Source organism: Neophocaena asiaeorientalis, unplaced genomic scaffold (genome assembly GCF_003031525.2).
Source record: "Neophocaena asiaeorientalis asiaeorientalis breed wild unplaced genomic scaffold, Neophocaena_asiaeorientalis_V1.1 scaffold733, whole genome shotgun sequence".
Taxonomy (NCBI): domain Eukaryota; kingdom Metazoa; phylum Chordata; class Mammalia; order Artiodactyla; family Phocoenidae; genus Neophocaena; species Neophocaena asiaeorientalis.
Window position 1 is genome coordinate 79271 of NW_020172687.1, and position 15063 is coordinate 94333.

Here is a 15063-nt window from a genome sequence, read left to right on the forward strand (position 1 = left end):
TTTCCTAGGATAGTTGTAAAGATTAAAAGAGTAAAACATGTTATGTGCTGACTACAGTGCTTGTCATAGTGTTTATTATCATTATTATTATATTTTAAGACCTGTGTTAGTAATTCCCAGTAATTTCCAGATTTCTTTCAAAATTGATTGTGCTATTTTGAGAGGAAGAATATGTCCATGATCCCTTTATTTAACTCTGAGATTACTACTAAATGAGGTGAGAGGACTGTCTTCTAATTTTTCTGTTGCCAAAGGTGATAAGGATAGGCTGCCCCCTTAAATTTGAGACCTAAACTTTAGTTCCTCTTAGAGGACTTGTTCTATTCTAGCTTTTGCCTATTTTTCTCTTATTCAAAGTCACTGGGTGAGTTGTTGTTTTATTTTAGTCTTCTCAGATAGTCTAAAGATCTGTATAGTCACTCATGTGGTAGATAATACTGTTTTAAATAATTCAGCTTATCTCAAAAATAGATGCTTAGACTTTCTCTATATATAACACTTGACTTTAAAATACTCATAGCTGTCACTCAGCTGTATAGTTGATGTTATTAACATTAAGCTTGTCATGCCCAGTTTGCCCCTTATGAAGGGTAGGAAGTAAAATGTTGGAAGTCAGTATGTTGAATTTCTAGGTCAATCTTCATTCCGGTCTACTAGTACTTCACCCACCCTGGTAAAATATATAATGAGTGCCATATTCTGCTTATGTATAAGTTCCCTAGAACATCAGATCCATTTACAAATAATTGCAAATCTGTAGTTAACAGCAATCTAATCCTTTACTAGGACTCCAGCTCCCTTCAGTGACTTCCTAAGCAAAATGCTTCTTTTAAAATAGTAGCTAACAAGTCAAATTGTACAAATCAGAATTTCTGTGACATTGCGAATCTAGCCCTAGTGCGTATTCTCTGTTAAAACCAAGCTGGTAGCCAACCCAGTTACAACGAAATTATATTTATTATGTATAGTTTAATTTAAAAAATTATGTTTCCAAATTAACTGCAAGTATATCTTTGAAATGCATATGCCATATGTAGATGAAAACTAGATTAAATTGTCTTATTTCTGATATTTAAAATGCTAGGAAATGACGATTACATGCTTATCAACGCTCACAGAATGTCAGTTAAATCCCTTCACATTCCTCAGTTAATGCTGAGTCTTGTTGGAATTCAAACCAAATGCATTTGTTAGGAATCTCTCTGAACACTAAGAAATAAAAATGAGACATTCAAAATAGAAATTTTCTTTATAGTTAGCTAACTTAGATGGTTTGGAGTTGTTGCACCCCTTAATCACTTTTAAAAGCTGTACTTCTCATGTAATAGCTGTCCTGATCAGGGACCTTTTTAAGCTGTCTTTCTCTGGTGATGAAGCCTCCCTAGGATCCGCACTGCAACTAGAAAGCTTCTATTTCTTTTTAGTTAAACAAGTTGAAGTTAAAATTACTCATATTTATTTAGGACGCCTTGATATCTTTACCTCTTAATTAATTGACCATTAGGATGTTGTAAGGAGTGATGGGCCCAAGGGATTTGTTATGAGTGTTGAAGGTTATTTTCACTGTGGACTGCCACACTTACAGCTTCCCTGTCAGAAAAATGGGAGAGCTCAATCTCCACAACTGGTTTGCTTTTCTCCATCTTTCTTCTGTGACAACCATTAGAATGGGTTGTTTGTTGCTGGCTTGTAGTAATTTAAGTGTGTTCTGACCAGAGTACTCATGGATTATCCACAGCAGTTGGGGAAGTTCTTTTTATCCTTTGACAAAATCTATACCAAAATAAAGTAGAAATAAGAAATTATTTAAGCAGTACCAGTCAAGATATTTAAATACTTTCATGGTTATAGAAAATTATGTTTATTATCGTCTAATTTCCCCCCTCTGAAACTTTTAGGCTGTGAAAATCTAATGCTATAGTTAAGAGATTTGTTTTCCCATGTCTTTTTTTAAAAAGTCACTCTGGTGTTTTAGGTGGTTTTCTACCACATAGCCCTTGTCCCTTGAAGGGCTTATTTTTGGTATAGTTGTGGAGGTTGATTTTTTTGTTTGTTTTTGTTTTAGAGAAATAGTTCCAACACTTGGAAATATTATCACCCATGTTATTTTGAAAATAACAAGTGACTACAGAAATGCCAAATTCCTGCCTTATATAATATTCTGTAGATAATTATGTCTTTCCTGCATAGCCAAAAAGCGTAAAATGAGCCCCCTCCTAATATGTGTTACAGTAAATTCAACCTATATTGAGAGACTTCTTAGTGGGAGGGTGGAAAAATGGACTGTCAGGTAACCACTTCTCTTCTAAACAGAATCATTAACTCTTGTTCACTGTTAATCATTTCTGCCACCTGTCCCACTTAGCTTGCTTAGTTTCTCTCTTTTGGGACGGCCTCGCACTGCACGTTTTTTCATTGACAGTCAAGATTAGAGCCACACATCCAGAAGTGGTGATAGGCAATTCTCATGATTCAGAGCAGGAGGGCTTTATCCTGGAGTACAGAGTATTCCGCTAAATCAGATAATCACACAGGAAAAAATGTTCTTAACTAACTACCAACTGGTAAGTAAGTTTTCCCTGACTCTCCCTCCTAACATTAAGGCATTGTTGATCTAAATTCAGTGATAATATCTGAACGGTTTACAGAATTCTGTCTTCCAAAATTTCCAAACAGGCTATCCATAAAAATTTCCCAGGAATCCCAATTTGGGCTTTGTAAAGATCTTTCATGTTTCCTAATCTCTTTTACTTACATTCATCCAAGGTACAAAGATTAATTGCATGAGGTTCCCTCCATTTTTATTTTGTAATTCTATACTTCTGGCCCTTCCCCTCCCAAAAGGCTACTTCACATATCCAGCAAAATGTTGTAAGATGTCTACCCTCCTCCACCCAAGACAGAGTCGATCATCTTTGACACCTGCTTAGTCTCCTGAGTCTGCTACTGAGTGTAATTCCCCTTATTGGCAACATCACTCACCAGGTCAGCTCTACAGATTCTTTTGAGCCTAATTCAGTCCATTTTTTTTTCAATAAATGTGTATATCAAGATAACTACATCACTATATGTTTGCAGCTTAATATGCTTCTATTTAAAAAACATTCTTGAGCAATCAAAGATAATTTTTTTTAGTTGTGAGAGATTGGTCTCAATCTGGTTATTTATTATGAGCATAAAACTTACATGTCTTAAGCTCACATGAACATGATAGATTGTCTGCTTGAAGTATCAATTTTAGAAATGGGGGCTCTATTCTGCTCTGGGATTTGAACCCCCTTGCTGTTGTTGCTATCAGTTTTCTTAGACTGACTTTTTTTTTTAAGTTTACCTTCTTAATAGATAAATTATTCACTTTGTTTAAAAACTAACATTATAAAATAGGTGTGCAGTGAATAGTCTCCTTCTCATCCTCATCTCCAGCTGTCCAGTTCCCACACTGTCCTCTCCAATAGGTACCCACTGTTCTTAGTTTGTAATGTATCTTTCCAGAAATTTGTTATGTAATTATCGGCAAAAATTAAAATGTAATATTATTTTTCTTCTTTTTTATGCAAAAAGTTCATATACACATTCTGCAGCATTTTTCTTCACCCAATATAACTTTGATATTTTTCCATGTCACCACTAGAGAGCTACCCCACTCTTTTTTTAAAAGCTACCCAATAGTTCACTGTATGGAAGTACCATAATTTCTATAACTACTCCCTCATTGAGAGATACTTTTAAAGTTTTGCAACTATTAATAATGCTGTAATAACCTTGTACAGACATTTTGTGCAAGCATATGTGTAGGGTAAATCAGTAAAAAAATTAAAAGGCATTTGGATCCAGTAATCTGAGAATGACAATCTCAAGATTATAAAAAGTGCTAGTTTACAGAGGGAAAGGAACACCAGTTTTTGCTTTGCTCCTCAGTCTTCAGAATATGCCCATATTCTTTTTTCAGACTTTCAGGCTTCTAATTTCTACTGCCCTGTTTTTGTACCAGGTTTGTCTCTTCTTGACTGTAAGATCGTTTTCAGCAAGCTCAAAGCTAATTCTTGGCTGCTTTCAGTATCTTCTTTCTAGACGTCTTAGAGTAGTTGACCTAATAAGCATAAGAATTTGATTGAGAATTGGGTGAATTTTTTTTTTCACACCCACATCATGGAAGGCATTAAATGAATATATCTAAAGGGCAGTAAGTTTTGCCAAGGTATCAGAGATTTATGTTACTTTAGTAAAAGCTCACCATTTCTTCCATTTGATACTACAAAGCACTTATTTCAAGATCTCATATTATATAGCAGTACAATGCAATCCTCTGCTTGAGCTTCAAAATTTAATACACACACACTTTTTTTCTTTTCGTTTCTTTTCTTTTTTTTTTCTTTTTTTTTTTTTTGGTGAGAAAGGTTAAGCTGTAGTTTCAGCCCAACTTCAATGAGTCAGAAATTTTCTTTAGAAAGGAGGGGTTTTTATTGCTCTGTGAAATTCATCAAATGAAATTAAAATGCTCTGGATTTTATTTGATTTTGCTCATAACAAATTTTTGACACCTCCTTCTCCCCTTTCCTCAATATTTGAGATTTTTTTCTATTGTGCATGATAGAGGAATGCTGCTAAGCTTGCAAGTAATTAACTTGAAATTGTTTTGAGTAATTCTGCTTTTTTGGATTTTTTGTACCTAATCAGAATTGATGTGACTGAAGTGCAAATCTTCATAATAATCATGCATTTGCTGGCAGTGATTGGAGGACCACCTTTTTGGCAATCTATGGTAACTCTGCACATTGTGTATCCCATATAATGCATGTTGTCTTTTGCTTGTGTTTTTCTAATATGGTATAATCCAGTTAAAGGATGATATGTAAAATTATTTTATTCTTTCTGAAAACAAAAAGTCACAGCAATGATAGGACACAAACTTCTCTTTAGGGCATAGTGAATTTTACTACTTGGGGTTATGTTGTACAGTAGGTCCATTTCAGGGTTATTTTTGAAGGCTATCAGAATTATTATTTGTCGTCCTATTTTACAGCTGAGGAAACAGCAGGTAGTGTATCAAGTTAACCAATGACAAGATTAAACCAAATATTTTATTCTCTTTCTGAGCTACATGAGTCTACTGATTTCTCCATTATATGCTTAAAGCTGAGTAACAAATCTTGGTAGTAAGTTAACTCTGGCCCCAGAACAGAATAAGTGCTTATTGAAATCAGTGCCTTAGGATTGTTTTCACAAGCCAGGACCTTGATTTTCAACTTGACTTGAAATACAGTCACCCCTACAAACACAAGTTCTTTTCCACAAACTTCTGAAAGAGCGAATATAATATATATAATACGGGGGCCAAGAACACAGTCTCAGGAACCAGACTGCCTGAGTTTGGTCCTGGCTCCACTGCCTACTGTATGAACTTGATCTGTTATTCAACTCTTGTGGCTTAGTTTTCTTCTCTGTAAAATGAAGACAATAATAGTACCTGTCTTATAAGGTTATTTTGTGTATTAAATGAGTATGTGTAAAGCAGTCAGACCAGTGCCTATCAAATAATGAGCCCTCAATAGAAGTTGTTGCTGCTTTTACAGTTGGCATGTTTGCTACTCCTAAACAAACACAGTTCATAAAAATCAGATTAATTTTAAAGTATAAGGGAAATTTACTGAGCAAGATTTTTCCCTTACCTAACTCACTTTATGATAGTAAATTAGATACTTAAGGAAGTGTAATTAACATGCTTCCCTAAGTATCTATTACCAGAAATTGTTTAATGCCTTTTGTTGGGAGGATAGTGTTGTGAGGAGGGAGAAGATGAAGGAATAAAGAAAATCCATAGTCAACCAGGAAAATTCTGAAACTGTTCATTCATGTACATAATATCATTCAAAATCACATCTTTTTTTACACATTAATCTCAAAAGTCAATACTGTCTCTAGTGACATCTGAGGTCTATAGATACATACACACTGTATACATATAGATCTATATCTATAGATCTTGGAATTCACTAGAATGTTATTACTTTTGCTCTTGGGTAGGTTAAATAGCAGTTATAAATAGCTATAAAACTATTAAATAGTTAATAGTTTTAAACAATTTGGCTGTAGAAGAAGGAAAGAAAAGATTTTCTTTTCCTGAAACTAGGTAATAAAGCCTAAAGCCTACCTCCCACTTAATTTTTTTTTAATTTCTTCATTATATTGATTATTATTTTCATAGGCTTTGTGTTTTATACCAAGATCTCTCCCCCTCCAAAATTATACATATATATATAAATTACCTTTAATGTTTCAGCATATCAGTAACAAAAAAAATGGGATTTCTGGCTTAATCATCCAAAATCAAGTCAGCATCAGGTATATATCCCTAATTATCTGTATCAGTATGGAGGTACAGAAAGCATTGTTTTCACTGCAGTTATGTATTCACGCAGGCTATACACATATCCATAATTTTTAGGTGGTGCCTGGTAGTAAATTTGCTTCAGGTAAACTTGTCACCTTTCTTTATTAGAATTTATATACACAATCTATACATGAACATAACAGATGTAATTTTTTTCTTTTAAAAGGATCAAATATTTTGTCCTATACTGGCAATTAAGATAATCATTCTTTTTTATTATATGTTTTTAAAAAGTAATCTGAGGAACTCTCAGATCCAAGACTGAAATGGAGGTTGCAGTAGGGAAAGAGATTCACGGGCCACTGTCTTATTATTAGCATCGTTGGTTCTACTGTTACCATCATTAAAATAAAAGGAAAGGACTGGACTTCTCTGGTGATATTCAGAGGCTTAGAGAAATACTCTGGGTTCTTTGAGCAGATTTCAGTACAGATTCCCATAATTGACTTCAAACCCACTGTATTTCTTTTTTTCTTTATCCTTGGCCCTATGGGCTCATTGCTGAATATGCTGTTTTGAATTGCATTGTGTTAGTTCAGGAAAGACTACTACATGCAGTGCTCTGATTTGTGTGCCAAAATGGAGAGAAGATATTTAGAGCCTAGCTGTGAAATTTTTATCTCTTTTGAGGTTGAGGCCATGAAATGGAAATTGCCTTCCAAATCCTCATTAAAAGACTTTTACTGATATTTAAGAAAGCAACTTTATAGTAAAAACAAACAAAAACAGTGCAAATGTCTTCTTAAAGCTGATTTTAGAAAATCCGCTGTTTTGCAAAGGTAAGTGATTTCTGTCTACTGCTTATTGATTACCTATTTCTTGCCTTTTTTTTTAAATCAAAGAGTTTTTTTTTTTTGCGGTACACGGGCCTCTCACTGTTGTGGCCTCTCCCATTGCGGAGCACAGGCTCCGGATGCGCAGGCTCAGCAGCCATGGCTCACGGGCCCAGCCGCTCTGCGGCATGTGGGATCTTCCCGGACCGGGGCACAAACCCGTGTCCACTGCATCGGCAGGCGAACTTTCAACCACTGCGCCACCAGGGAAGCCCAAAGAGATGGTTTTTTTACCAAAGGTTGTAGTTAGTTTTTGTTGGTTTTGGTTGGTTGGGTTTTTTGTGTGTGCATGGTTTGTGTTTTGGTTCCCCTGCCCTTTTTTACGGAAAGAAATTATTTTCATGCACAAAAGTTAGTATATGGTTTACACATTGCAAAAAACAAGACTTTTTTTGTGTATTGCTTCCCTAAAAGAATATATCCTTTTGGGATGTCTTGGAACTATCTTCTATCATATATATAACTCTTTAAAAAAAGAATGTCATCACTTTGGAAGGGACCCATAAAATCCCCTCACAGTTACTTTCACTGACGTTTGATTCTTTTAAAAGTAGTAGCTGAGGACTTCCCTGATGGCGCAGTGGTTAAGAATCCACCTGCCAATGCAGGGGACACAGGTTTGATCCCTGGTCCGGGAAGATCCCACATGCCACAGAGCAACTAAGCCCGTGCGCCGTAACTACTGAGCTTGCGCTCTAGAGCCCGCAAGCCACAACTACTGAGCCCGTGTGCTGCAACTACTGAAGCCAGCGTGCCTAGAGCTTATGCTCCACAACAAGAGAAGCCACCGCAATGAGAAGCCCACACACCACAACAAAGTAGCCCCCGCTCGCCACAACTAGAGAAAGACCATGTGCAGCAACAAAGACCCAATGCAGCCAAAGATAAAAAATAAATTTCATTAGTAGCTACTGTTTCGCTGACCTTGAAAACTATAAAATTTTCAAAGAATGAGTAGATTAAATGTGTAATAAACCAGGAGACACCTTCTGGAATCCAGTTAAGGCAAATGGTGGGTGTTACTACAGGTGAAGTTTCAGAATTCATTAGGTAGAACTGAAGACTTGCTATATAATGTAATTTATTTGTATCTCATTCTTAAACTAAAAGACTTAAGTAGTGGCTTTATACTTAACTAAATCAGACATTATAAACAGGCAGTCCCACATTCTTTGGAAGGAAGTATCTAATCTCAAAATGATACTTTCTGTTTCTGCTGAAATTTACAAAGCCTGTAAGAATATTTTATTATGCTCATAAGAAAACTTGTCTAACAGCTTAGTAACTGATACTCTGCATTAATCCAAACGATTAAACCAAAATCTGTGTCCATTTAATCTGGTACACCTGAGAATTTAAGATTTTTTTTTAATCTCTGAAATGAACTACATTAAACTGATATTATTTGGCTACATAATTTTATGGCATGAATCCAGAGGATTTTACCCTAGCTGTAGAGCAGACACCATGACCCAAGGGAGTTCTTATTCTTCCCAGTCTCAAAGACCATTGACATTCTGGGTAGGCCTGAGATAAAAGTGTTTTTAGTACAGCTTTCTGGCTGTTTCTATAGAGTGGATGCACTTAGATCACCCTGGATATGTTCCAGGAGGATGAGGACAGAAAGAAAGGTTGGAAAGGACAGTGTGTCCACCCTCCTTGATCTTGAGTGTGAGGTGAAAATGGCAATACTTTTAATACTTTTTAAAAGTGATTGATCAGTGCTGATTTTTAAGTGATCACCTGGTGAGACTTGGGGTTCCTCTGACTTCCGCTTTCCCTTCATGTTGCCTCATTTTGTTGTAGCTAACTTCCTTTTTTCTTCTTAACATGACGGCAAGGTGTGTCACGTATTTTGAAATACGGTAGTATTTCAAAAAAAGACATTCTACGTAGAGAGAAAAAGGGAGAACATCTTAATCTATTTGATAAGTTTATACTGAGCACCTACAATATCCAGGGTTCTAAAAATCAATTCAAACGTAAACCTACATTCAGGAGCTTATGTTTTGGTGTATGTAGCTATCATATATGACAGAAGTGAAGAGGGCCCTAAGAATGTTTATGATTCTTTGCCCCTACGTCTATAGCTTGCTTACTTGGTTTGTGGTCCAAGCCATTTACTAATTTGCCTGGCTTTTGTAATGTTGCTGTTTATCCTTTGTTCTTTCAGAGAGCAAAAATTTCCATGATCCTAAAGCATTTTCACCAAATTTTAAACACAGTTGTGATGCAATGCAGTTCAATTGTGGCACAGATTACTGCTACACTAGAGTTGGCACTTGTTTAGTGCCCTGGCCTTAATACAGGCATGCCCCTGTAATGGATTAATGCTTCACTTCTTTTGAAATCTAAGTGAGTGTAGTATTTCCTCCTTTGCCAGACAGGTCCTTTGTCTTTGGAGGGAAAAGGAAACTAGACAGAATATTGAATTTCAGCCAGGTGCATCAGACTTAGATTGTAATATCCTTAGTTTTCTGAACTGGAGCAAAAAAATCTCTTGGAGTTCAAAGCAACCATGGTGTTGATTTTCTCCTTTATTGAAAACAAGCCCTGAATTTGGACTGTAGGGTTTGGAGATCAGTTAGAGAAGGAAGGAGACAATTTAAGATGCTCCGTGAAGTTCTGGGCTTAATTTTTAAGTTGACCTATTTTCATTTTAGAAAATTAAACACTGCCACAGTACAACTTGAAATTTGAATAGTTGATTTCCCTGTTTTTTTAGACTGCAGTTTTGCAAGAGGTCATAGAGTTGTGTAAATAAACTAAGTTCTTGAGAGTTTTAAAGAAATAGAGTAGCTAAACATTAAATTTTATATCTTTCAATTTTACCGGGGTTTTATACATACAAAAAATAGGAAGTGTCACATTCTTATTTGATTTTAAAAGTGTAAGCAGATGGCATCCCTAAAAAGTGTAGACAGCCCTGATTAAAATGTCTTCATTGTAAGAACTCATTGCCTGTTAAACTACTGTGGGCTTTTGGAATCTTATTCCTAGGGTCATTTGTTTCACTTAATAGAATATATCATTTTACTATTCCTTTCTTTTCAGTCCATATTGGACAAAATTGGAGACTTCAGAAAAGCTAAAAAGAGATGTGCAGAAAGAAAGAAAATCTTAAATGATTTTTAGAATTTAGTATTATACAAGTGTATTTAATTTTAAGTGAGGCATATTGTGTTCACAAGGTTAGATACATGATCTCAAAGCACTCAGCCTCCCTTTAGGTAAATCAATTCATATTTTCAGTATACTGTAAAAATTTATTATTTACTTCTTCTGAAAAGTAAACTTATATGTTAAAGTTTCGGATTCACAATTATAGAGCTGTACCTGCTTGGGTGTGCTTCACATATTTTTCGTCCTGTCCCTGAGTTTGCTATGCTCCAGTCAGAATCTCTTGACATCAACATGGGAGCTGTTTTTACTCTTATGTGAAGCTACAATTTGAGATTACAGAAGCTCCTTGAATATGAATGCCTTCTTAGTTGCTTTCTACTTTTACTAGCTGCCTGTATTCTAACAGTTTGGAATTGGGAATTCTCTAGTTTGCAGATTTTTTATATCTAGTTGCAAATATTTCTAGTCCTTTATGCTCCATGCTTTCCCTCATAACAATTAGTAACGAATTACAGATTTAGCAGTAGAGTTCAAAAAATGCACAAAGATAAAGGAAAAGTACACTTCTTTTATTAAAAGGCCAGAAGATAGCCTGGTTCATTATTGCCAGATTTCTGGGATGCATTAGGTGAACCTTATTTAGCTATGACACGAGCTAATAAAGTTGGATGAGTTATTTTTTTTAAGTTGGTATCAGAAGTCAGATTAATTTTTATGTAGTCTCTCATTTCTTGAGACTTTATATTGTTTATAATGGAAAGGTTAGGGAAACTTCCATCAATTTAAGTATTTACTAGACTAGAAGGAATGGAGAATATATCAGAATATGAATCAAATGTTTGCTTTGTTTTTTTATTTTGATTTATATATATATATTAATTGTTTTCTCTCTCTACCCATTAAAGATTCCAGTGCTGAATATTCAAATGAAAATTTTTCCTGCGCTTTGTACTGTAGCAGGCACCATATTTTCCTGTACAAATTACTTCCGTGTAATCTTCACAGGTGGTGTTGGAAAAAATGGATCAACGATAGCAGTAAGTATTTCTTAAGATTTCCAGTGATTGTGCTAGGACTTAGTTTTGTAGTCACTTTGTTTTTCATTTGAATTGTTATTTGAATTAATTAAAATCATTGTTAATTGAGAGTTTCCACTTAGTCTTAAAAAAAACCCTGAAACATCTCAGTTTTATTTACACATGTATACATTTATATGCTTTTATTTGCATATTTTTTGTGCATGCACACACTTTTATACACATATATATATATATTTTTTTAAGTGCGATCTGCTTTGTAAAATGTCTGCCCTCTTAAGTAAAATCCTCAGTTTGTGCCTAACTAATCCATGCTGCTGCTTTTCCTTAGCTGTTCTGGTATTCAGTTATAAAAACTGCTGACTCTCAGACACCGTGAGGTTCTTAGAAGTTCAAGTTGATCTGTCTTCCATCAAGCAAATTGGTATAGAATACCACTAACTCCTCACTTCTCTTTACTCTGTACAGGGAACAAGTGTCCTTTCTCCTTTTCTCCATATTGGATCAGTAATTACGTTAGCTGCAATGATCTACAAGAAATCAGCAGTTCAGCTTTTTGAAAAGCATCCCTGTCTTTATATATTGACATTTGGTTTTGTATCTGCCAAAATCACCAATAAGCTTGTGGTAAGCACCAGAGTTTTTGTCTGTTTTCTTTTTAACTTTCATCTTATTTTGGTTTTATGGCCATAGTTTTCATTTCATAATTTCCTAAGCAGTTCTAGAGTTTGCTGTCCTCTAATCAAAATCTCTTGATGTCAATATGGGAGCCATTTTTACTCTTACATGAAGCTACAATTTGAGATTACCAGAAGCTCCTTAAACCTCTACGACTCTTCTTTCTATCCACACTCTTCATTCTCATTCTGTACACTCAAGGCTCCTTGTGAAAAGCGTATTTAGGGGGACTTAGTTGGCGTGGTATATACCTTCGGTGTATAGCTTTCACACCCACTTTTTGTTGTTGTTTTAGTTTTGAAAATTCAACAGATATTGCTAAAGAATTCTTGAAACGTGATATTTGATCACAATACTGATTTACTGTGTAGTTCACACTTGCTTTAATGTGGAAATGCCTCTGCCTACATCACCGATTCTCTTTATTCATAGGTGGCACACATGACTAAAAGTGAAATGCATTTGCATGACACAGCATTCATAGGTCCAGCACTTTTGTTTCTGGACCAATATTTTAACAGCTTTATTGATGAATATATTGTACTTTGGATAGCCCTGGTAAGTTTTGTACTGTGTTCTATTTCATGATTTGAAGGTTACTTGTTTTCTGTTTCAGTGGGCCAGTCCTGAGAGATGGATCGTATAATTGTAATGATCTAGAATACTAGAAAACCACATTTATGGGACTTCTTGGGAGTTCCTCATGGCTTCATCTTTGAGTCATTTTTTGTATTATTCTTATTAGTCCTGCCTACATCCTGGCTCATAAATTCCATATTTCTAACTGTAAAGCAGGAGTTGGCAGACTACAGCTTGTGGGCCAATGGCCAGTTTTTGTAAATAGTTTTATTGGAACACAGTCATGGCCATTCATTTATGTATTGTCTGTGGCTGCTTTCATGCTACAGTGGCAGAGTTGAGCAGTTGTGACAAAGAGAGTATAGTCCACAAAGCCTAAAATATTCACGAAGTTTGTTGCTCCTTGGTGTAAAGGAAAAATCTTTGAGGAAATTGAGTTATTAAATTTTATGGAATTGAAGGTGAATTTCAAAATAAGAGAAGAAAGAAGCCTCTCCTCTTGGCTTTCAGGAATCTTAGGGATGGCCTAAGCAGATTCCTGAGAATCTAATAGTATCTCTCTTTTTTTTTTTAGGTCTTCTCTTTCTTTGATTTGATTCGCTACTGTGTCAGTGTTTGCAATCAGATTGCATCTCACCTGCACATACATGTCTTCAGAATCAAGGTCTCTACAGCTCATTCTAATCATCATTAATGATGTAATTGATGTTATAGGAAACTCATGTTTTCTGCCCGAAAGAATCTGAACATATTAAGGAGAACGGGGTGGTTAAGAGCAAATATAATTTATAGTAACCAACGTTATATATAACTTTTATTCTTTGTTATTGGTAACACTCCTTAACTATCCCTGTGTGAGAATGGGAGTTTCAAGTTCCATCCCGTAAATTGTACATGTTGTCAAACAGGGTTGGCCCAAGAAAGCATGCAAGAAAAAAATGCTATGTGTTTGTAATTATCCTGGATTCATAGTAAAATTGTCATGGGGAGCAGATCCCCAGTGGTGGAGATTTCTAATGTAGAATATTTGCAGGCCAAAAGATGGTTGCTTTATAATTTTAACAAATCATCATCTTTTAGTGACGTCCTTGTTTAGTATCTTCTCAAGCTTTCTTTACTGAGGAGCTCAGCTTGTGGCACAGATATATTTTGTGAGGTGGAACCTAGTGATAAAGATCTTGAATTTGGATTGAAAGGTTTCCTATCTTTACATTATTGAGGAAGTCATTTTTTTTTATTGCTCAAGAAATGGTATCTCATGGGCTTGGGAAATCCTGTTAGCATGCATAATAATGTGGTAACTTTGTCGATCCATTTTATTTTTTTAAATAAATATATGATCTGAAAGCCAGTCTTCTTCTCACTTTTATTCAGTGGAAAGAAACTAAGTTTTAATGTCGTTTTTAAAATTTTTAAGCAAAATTTATTTCTATTCTTTAATAAATGAGGAAATTCAGTCAGCTACATCATCATTATGTGTCCTGTGACCTTTCTATTTTGTATAAAACTGTTTAACTTAAAACACAGGAGTGCTGGGCCTCCCTGGTGGTGCAGTGGTTGAGTGTCCGCCTGCCGATGCAGGGGACACGGGTTCGTGCCCCGGTCTGGGAAGATCCCACATGCCGTGGAACGGCTAGGCCTGTGAGCCGTGGCCGCTGAGCCTGCGCATCCGGAGCCTGTGCTCTGCAACGGGAGAGGCCACAACAGTGAGAGGCCCGCGTACCGCAAAGAAAAACAAAACAAAACACAGGAGTGCTATGTTCATTTTCCCTCTTGGTAGATTTTTTTGGTTGTGGTTGTCACCCTTGACATTATAAATCTTTTTTTCCCTTTGAGAAAACAGAATCATAGTCTTAAAAGTCCAGAGGGGTTTAATAGTCACCTGGTCTAGGAATCTCAAACCCTTCCCCCAGATTTTTAATTAGAGAGGCTTGGGCCTCTCTAGGCAATTATTGAAAATTTGCACTCTCCTTTTCTGGCTACTCAGTATCTGTACAACAGTTTGAATTGAAAACCAGGTGTCCTCAGTAACTATAAACCAGATCTGTTTCCATTGTATATAGTTTAGTTTCTTGAATGAAGAGGGAGACAAGCAGAAAAGGTTTAAGCTATTGACTAAAATGAGGTATCTTACTATTGATTTTTATTTATACCCTGTTTCCGTAATCATGGATACACAATAGCTGTGCTGCCTTGCCTGGCAACCAGAACTCTTCCTTGCACTTTTAATGATTTCATCAATTCCATGTAATCTTGATTAGCAATGACTGTGAAACCTTTCATTTCTTTGCTGGAATGTAGCAGGAAGGGGAAGTTTCTCACTGCCTTTGCTTGCTAGCAACTTCTCCAGCATCTGGGGTAGAGAAGTACATACAGGAAAATGCTAGGGCGGATCAAATGTTGCAAGCTAGGACAAAGGAAA

The 15063-nt window shown here is 35.7% G+C and overlaps 1 protein-coding gene across 3 annotated transcripts in view; it reads left to right on the plus strand.

Annotated features, from left to right (window-relative positions):
- The window catches only part of CEPT1 (choline/ethanolamine phosphotransferase 1), a 36341-nt gene extending 22349 nt beyond the window's left edge, over nucleotides 1-13992 (plus strand). For 2 of the 3 annotated variants that reach the window (XM_024739922.1, XM_024739920.1), the window contains exons 5-9: nucleotides 4678-4762; nucleotides 11253-11384; nucleotides 11853-12011; nucleotides 12495-12620; nucleotides 13216-13992. In XM_024739922.1, coding sequence (XP_024595690.1) covers nucleotides 4678-4762; nucleotides 11253-11384; nucleotides 11853-12011; nucleotides 12495-12620; nucleotides 13216-13335 — 622 coding nt within the window. In that variant the 3' untranslated portion in view covers nucleotides 13336-13992. The remainder of the gene's footprint in view (nucleotides 1-4677; nucleotides 4763-11252; nucleotides 11385-11852; nucleotides 12012-12494; nucleotides 12621-13215) is intronic. The other variant, XM_024739923.1, reaches the window with a different exon arrangement.
- The last annotated feature ends 1071 nt before the right edge of the window (nucleotides 13993-15063 follow it).